The 8,147-nt window shown below is 32.7% G+C and overlaps 1 protein-coding gene across 1 annotated transcript; it reads right to left on the minus strand.

Moving 5' to 3' along the window:
* Positions 1–1,846: 1,846 nt before the first annotated feature.
* Positions 1,847–7,841, minus strand: LOC148619798 (pituitary homeobox x-like). The gene is made up of 3 exons (XM_088580077.1): positions 7,318–7,841; positions 4,347–4,552; positions 1,847–2,836 (listed from the first exon to the last, which is right to left on the minus strand). Exons 1-3 carry the CDS (start codon positions 7,532–7,534, stop codon positions 2,309–2,311), a joined length of 951 nt encoding a protein of 316 aa, XP_088436203.1. The 5' UTR covers positions 7,535–7,841; the 3' UTR covers positions 1,847–2,308.
* Positions 7,842–8,147: the final 306 nt, after the last annotated feature.

Genomic DNA, 8,147 nt, shown 5'->3' on the forward strand with positions numbered 1-8,147 from the left:
GCTTTAGTTGTTTGTGTATTGTTCGTGTTTTTATCTTCTTAATTTTTACATGTAATTTATTTTATTCTGTAGTTAACATTGTGTGTATTACGTGGATCGTCTCTGTTTCCTGTTTTCACGTTTTGTCCATGTCTTTTGGTTCTGATTTCTCTAAATTGTTCTTCTGTTCAATGCTATTTGGAGTAATGATACTTTAAATACAGGTACCGAAAAGATGGAGCGATTACATCGAATCGCATACATTTTTTAGCAAGTAAGATTTCGCAGTGTTAAAAAAAATTTGGTTAATAAAATTTCGATTACTTCCCCGGATGTGAACTACGAATGGCAGTGGGAGATGTAAATTGTATTTTTTCTTCGAGTGTGTGTGTGTACTTGTCGATTTGTTCACGTTAGAAATGTATATATGCTACTACCACAATTTACATTTGCATTTTACGAACTTTACCCGGCTATCAATTTATTAAAATTGGGAAATTCTTCTAGACAAGTTCACGATTAAATTTTAACGAACTCTCGGGATTTCAATGTTAATTGTGAGGACATTCTTCTCAGTATATTTGTCTCTCACATCGAATATATATATATAGTATATAAACATTACTGAAATAATGTTATAAGTTGTAAAAAACCAAATATGACACGGGAACTACCTTCAGTAACAAATGCAATAAGTCAAGCTCCAAACAGCGGCAGGCGTCCGTTTCCTCTCTTACATACCTCTGCAGGCAAGCGTTTTGAAATTCTCGGACATGTAGCAAATCAAACGTCGCTTTACCATCGGTTTCATCGTAAAATCTTTAACTATTTCCCGAGTTTGCAAGATCATTGCATTTGTTAAAAGGGCTGGCTGCAGCGTCTAGAGTGACTTCGGAACGTCAAACGCTGTTCGGAGCTTAGTAATATGTCAGTTTGTAAACAGCATTGTTTTGTCTAGCAGGAATAAAAATTATCATTGGAAAAGTTTGATTTTAATACAAAAAAGATATAAAATTTGAATTGTTTGTTTCTTTGGTTTTTTTTTATAGTCTATGATACGTGTGACTCCTACATGTATGATCGTACATATATGTACATTTTTCATTGTTCCCATGTTATCTGATGATTGATTGATTGATTGATTGTTGGGGTTTAACGCCCGAGCAGCAATATTTCAGCTATATTCAGGCGAGTTATCTGATGACATACATGTACAAGATACAACTGTAATATACTGTTCGTAACTTCAACCCAACGATAAAATAACTCTATTGCATTCAATTTTTCATGCAAAACATTTTCTATATAACAAATAATTATTTCTTTTTACATAATACTAATGTATTCGTTCCAAACGATGCAATCCTAGAAAATTGTTTTACACTAGAATGTGATGCATTTGATGTTGTCCTTGCTATTACTTTTTGTATGACTTGTATTAAAATGTTACTGAAGAGTACATATGCACAATATCAATGGTATATTGTTCTTTTGCAACTGAATAGAATTATGATAATGTCAATAATATTAAAGTATAATGTAAATGTAGTCGTTTGAATGACGGGGAGGATCTTGAAATTTTGAGAAGGGAGGGATGGAGAAAAAAGTGGGTACAAGGCTATAATTTTCTAATTTCTGCTAATATTGCACGTAACTACCAAAATTTTCCAAAAAGGAGGCCCCAAGCCAAGAAACCCTTGGACCCAACGCCACTGGTGTATTTGCTGCGAACAATCACAGTATTTTCCGTGGGAGATTGAAAAAAACATTTTCAAAAAGACGCGACAATATAATGGCTGTAAAATATTTCGTACACATTTTTGTGCAATGGAAAAAAAAGACGCAATAAATAAAGCGGAAGACAATATCAAGTTCTACAATTTAATTGTAAACAACATTTCAGGCGAATTATGACACTTACTGCCATAGTTCTCATTTCTATAATATTACAAGAACATGATTATATTATCTGCGAGGAGGCAGGATCAAAGCACTATAAAGTCAAATGGAAGTTCATTCTGATCTTAGACTAGACATTAGTCCTATCTTAGTATTCAACAAAGAAAAATAAATATGTTCATACACTCAATAAGTCCTGTTTAACGTTTGTCTATATGTACATCATCAAATCACTACTTCGAATGAGACAGGCTGAGGTCTCCGTCATTGTAAATGATGTCCGATTCCTTATTTTACATTTTGGCAGTGTCCTTCAAATTTTGGCAAGATGAACATTCTAGGAATCAATATTGTATAGTATTGCCGTTTTGGAGGTAAACCGGATGCACCAGTAATTGTCGTTACAGTCCAGCCGCCATTTTAATTTCTATCAGACGACACTACCGTTTCCTACGGTTGCATATTGACACGCTGAAAGGGATGGCTGTCTTGGAGGATAACCAAATGTTGAATGTTGTTTAGCTCTAAGTCTTAATGAGGCAATACTACTTGAACATTGGTCCCTGTTAGCTGTATAAAGGTACGGGGCTCCAGGAGGCCCGTAAGGACATGGCGTTCCGGAAGTTCCCATATTTGTAGGAACGTTTTGAACGTTCGGAACCATTGCGTTGCTAATGCTGTTTGACATACTTGTAGGCGACGAAAAACACATAGGTTGTGTTGAAACAACGGAAGACAGATGTGGATTTACGGAGTTAAGACCCCACGGAAATGTTTTTGCCCCAAGAGGGCTCGGAACTTTTGTTGCCCAATAATTAGGGTTTGTGTACCCATTGTACAATGAATCGTCGAATGGGGTCTGCATAAGACCGGTGAACTGAGAACCGAATCCAGTTTTGAATGTGTCTATATTTCTTTCCCTCTTCCTCCATTTTGCTCTTCTGTTTTTAAACCACACCTAGAGAAAAGGAAAAAAGGTAATGAAGAATAGTGTCAACATGATTAATATCATAATCGGATGATAATGGGAATCGTCAGCCTACGTTAGACAAGTGGAAAGATAAAATTTTCTATTTTATTACATTTATCTCAAGCAAATTCAATATCATTTCAAAAATGGTCATATGTTGTTTGAATAAAGGCAATTTGGTAGTAACAGTGTGTTTGGAAACGGTGGAGATTTTCTACTTTATTAAATCATAAACTTGGGTATATCAGATTAATTCTTCCTAAGAAATTTATACAAATTTGTAAAGTAAATTTACAATCACTTAAGAAACTCTCCTTTCTAACAGTAGAAAGCTACTGAATTGATAGTGCCCCGAACATTTTAAAATTTGTCATCTACTTATGAAACTGAAATTTTCAAATTAAGGCATGTTTAGGAAACATATTTCATGTAGAATGACCACAAGGAAACAAGTAAGACGGATTTCAGATATTAATACAAATTTATTTATAATGTTTGAAATGTTTAATTGTTTTGTACAAATAACCTACAGATTTTATTAACACCCAAGTTTAGTTAAGTATATGTATTTCGGAATCGACTTCTAAATAATATTGCGGCAAATACATGCATTTGAAATTAACTGAACCGAGATAAATGCATTTGCATGTAACAAAAAAGTGCTAATTTTCATGAAGAACCAGGGAAAATGCACAATGTTACAATAATGTATTAAATAACAAGTGTACAGTTCTATGTTATGATCTCATATAGAAAGATAGCGGTATTGATGACAAACCTCATCGAGATAGTTCATGTTGGATTTTATAGCACAAGATGCACTTTTCACAAGTTACAGAAAATTAGGGGTGGGAATCCGAACGCTAATACTTCAAAATTATCATTTACATTTTTGATAAACTTCATTGTATCAACTTCTCACCCCATGTTATCACAGTAAACAATACTGATTATATTCCTAACACCTTATGCAATAATTTGTGTATCTAAAATCTAAAACATCTCGATAAATAGATACACTAGCATCATTACCCATTTCGGGGCGTGACGCGTTGAAAAGATTTCTGGATAGGAAAGTTTATTTATCAATTATCGTATTAAATTCGCTATTTCGTTTGCAATTAATATTCCACAAATATAAGATTAAATGCAGATGAAGAATTACGTTAATTTTACATCTCGCAATTTTATTTATTCATTTTCTTTTTCAAAAGTATTACGAATACTTCTTTAAATTGTTAAAGGTATTTTTTAAGCATTTAAGCGCTTATATTTTACATTTACATGTTTATGTATTTTTTTAAGAAATGCATAAAGTATGTTGGTAAATTCATAAAGTAATATACAAAAAACCTTTCGGAGATAATCATTACGTACTTTGAGTAAGTGGAACGGTTGGTCAACTTTCATTAAGCAAAACTGTTTTTGAAATAATAAATATAATATCTATAAATCTACAATTCAAAGTCAAAACAAAATTCAAAATGATAAAACCTACCCGGACTCGAGCTTCTGTCAAATTTGTCCATGCAGAAATTTCCTCCCGAGTGGCCATATCCGGATAGCGGTTTCTAGCGAATGTTGCTTCCAACTCTTGAAGTTGTTGACTCGTGAAATGAGTCCGTTGTCGGCGTTGACGCTTTTTCTTTTTGTCGTCTTCAGATCCACTGTCTTCGCATTTCTGTTTCGAAATATCGATGGAGTCTGTAAATTAAAAAAAATCACTATTTATTAAACTCCAAAAATAACAACTGAATTCAATACATGTATATGCTTGACTAAAATACCAGCATCCATTAACACAGAACTTCAACCAGTCAAATTGAGAATAGAATAAAAATAAGCAGCGTTTGCTATTGAAACAAAGCACGCAAATTAAATATTTATGTGCACCGAAAAATCCAGACCAAAATATTTTTTCAAATGTAAAAAATTTGGGAAAGTTTTCAGAGTTGATTTTTTTTTCTGTGTAAACTTCTTGTTTATTTCACCCTTTTTGTCAACATTTCGAGTGTTACACTAGAAACTAAAGTAAAGTTCGCGGTACATATGCAGTAATCCTTTTTAATTCTGATGATAAAGTAAATTTATTTAAAAGGTTTATGGTTTCCGTGTAAAATTTGAAGCACAAATTTTCAATTCGAAAAAAGATAAATCTTTCTTTATTAAACAAGAACAAAATAATTTATTGCACCCGAAAGTGTTGACTAAATAAAGAAAAAAAATATAACTTCGGCCCGAAATTCCACACCTTTTTCTGAAGCCATTAATTATTTCTTTTTTTCGGATCAAATAAAGATGTATTTCATAACTTATCAAAATGACCAGAGGAGCTTATTTGACAAGCAATCGAGACGGTCTCTTGTCCCGATTTCAAATTGCAATTTGGCATCGATAGCCATTGAAGCTAATTGAGCAATCTGAATAACTGAATTCGGCAAAATATTTTCCCACTTAAAAAAAAACATGACATTTTCGACAATGTTGCATTTTTATACATAAAATATTGTAAAATGATACTTGTGAAAATTCGTAAATATGTAAAACAATTACTTTTGACATGAGGAACATGGCATGTACAAAAATATTATCTAATATTGACGTTGAGAGTCAAAACATTCGAATTTCGTCTATTTCGACAAGATCATTCCCTTCCTAATTTCATTTTCAGTCAGTTTAATTTGTACATATATACACTTGAATGTTTAATGCACTGATATCAGGCGCCCCGTTAGTTCGCCGACGGAGGAATTTGAAAGAATAAGTGGGCTTTCCGTGAAGCACTTGTCATTAAAATCTATACCCACTGCGTTTACAGCTACAACTCAAAATGAAATGTTTCATTTCAAATGCATCTCTATCAAGTATTTACTAATCGACAAACTTTGAAAGGCTTGGAGGGAAGTTGCACAAGCACTTATATTCAATTGACACCCTAAGTTCAATGGGAATCTACCCTAACGGTATTAGCGATAAAGATGGAGCAGAGAAAATTAATTCATCTTCGACAGATCATCGAGAACGTGCCCACTCAAAGAAATTTCGTTTGAACGGACACAACAAGAACTGTAAAATAATAAGCATGAAATTGATTAATCGCCCGCAGTTTTTATGTCAAAATAATAGAAATCAAAACAAAGTTACGGCTAAAACATAAGCATCGCTGTTATTTCCCACTTGTAAATACATCGAAAATTAATAAAGCTAGATGTTTATCATAGTTTTTCAGGTGTCGAATGTCGTTACAGCTTTAAAAAATCTATTAGGATGCCTGCCCCTATAGATAGATCTGACCTAGCCTTTTGTGTTGTTTGATTTGCATTGTAACTTTTTCATTTATATTTTTAATTTATGCTTGGTTTGAACTCGGAAACTTGAATTGATAATCCATTGACAAAATTAAACAGATTAAAATATTTATATCCGCAGATAAACAAATATTGTTGAAAAACGGGAGCCAGGTTTACATCCAAAGAAATGATGTGGAATGTTTAATTATTTCGTATCTTTGTCTATGAATTTGCGGCTTGTATTTATGATGCATAAACACTTAAAAAGCATCATACGACACGGGGAATAATTGGTTGAATCTTGAAACAACCCAATGAAATGGTAATGCATGAAATTTGCTCGTATAAAAGAACCATCTTCAAAGACAGCTATCCGAGGTATGAAATGGTAGCTATTTACATATAACATATGCATTATTATGAAATTCTGTACGCTCGTTATTTTTTTTTCAAGAACCTAAGAGCAACATGCCAAGAATGACATAATGTTATTTTAATATCAAAAAATTAATAAAATAAAGTTAACATGAGCTCTTACGCAAAAAAGTCGTACTCAAGTACCCCATGCTATTGGAAAAATAAATGAAACTTATTTTTCAGCAAGAAATTGACAAGCGTCACTCAAGAAGTACTCTTGACGAACACTTTACATGGCTAAGGTCACACTTAGGTCCTTACGATCCATCAATGTTTTATTGCAAAAATCAGAAGAGCATTGAGCTGCCTAGAGAGCCTGGTATTATAACGTGTAAAGAATGATTTATTTCCAGTACTTGAAAGTAAAATTAAATCATATATACATCTGTCTATATTGTGGGAGTGAGATAACTTCTTTTTTTCCGAATTTAAGAATAACTCTATTTTGTAATTTTCTAATATTTTTTTTTTGTAATACGTGTTTCCATTACGACCATGAAATAAATAAGTGTGTTAATGTGTATAATATAATATATCATTATATACTAATGAATTACCCAAATAAATCATTGAAAAAAATATACGAAAAATGAACACAACCTAAATGTACTGTTGAAAAATCAAATTAAATCCCTCCTGAATTGTAGCTTTGAAATATTATTTTTTATAGCTTGCATGTAATACATGTATTGATATATATTTAATCTTTAAAAATTTTGTTGCACGAATAGTAATAATATTAGTGACAAAATATCCACATACCATTATGACCCTTGTCAATGGAGCTTTCAGTTGAACTGGGAGACTCCAACATAGTAGTATGTGTTGAATGGGCACTGTGAGGGACTGTCAGTGAAGATTCTGTGGTCCCAGTAGGGACTGATTCCAAATGGTGCATGGTCATCTTTGAGGTTTCTTGGTTGTGTACGCTTGCTACAAATTCTTCCAATGAAATATGTTCACTCGACATAGAGTCCATCTATATGTAATAAAGGTCCGCCTTTTGTCTTCCTAATCCGATTTGGACCAGAAAAGAAAACTCAGAATATTTTGTATCAATAACATTCACTTTTAGTAAGTATCTGTTTAGAGATAAAGTCCCATTTGATCCTTGTCCGACACTGTTGGCTTATTGTGTCCTATTTACGTATCAGCTTTCAACCCCGTAAAAATACCATAATGTACAAGTATTATAGGTTTAAGTTGATATGGCTCCTTATTCCACAAAATAAGAAAGTTTAGAATATGTAAAGACTGCTTATCAAGCTTAGTTTATACTGAGAACAGTATCAATCTAGGATATATACCCCTCAAATTTGCCTTGTGGGCATGTGCTTGTGTGTGACGTCACTGCCTACTATTGCAATGGCTACTGTCTTCTGTGATAAAATCAACCAATCAGCACACGTGCTTATGAACATTAGCCACACGCTAATTTAAATATTAAACTCCGAGGGCATAATATTGACGAAACTTGAATAGAAAGTTTTGTTTACAAAATGATAATATAGTTTCACTCAATAATTAGTTTGGGAATTAGTTTGAAATTTTTGAGAAATATGGCTGAAGGAGATATTTTACTTTTCACATGT

This window comes from Perna viridis, chromosome 4 (assembly GCF_037379345.1).
Source record: "Perna viridis isolate PV_CMFRI_1.1 ecotype Kerala chromosome 4, ASM3737934v1, whole genome shotgun sequence".
Classification (NCBI taxonomy): domain Eukaryota; kingdom Metazoa; phylum Mollusca; class Bivalvia; order Mytilida; family Mytilidae; genus Perna; species Perna viridis.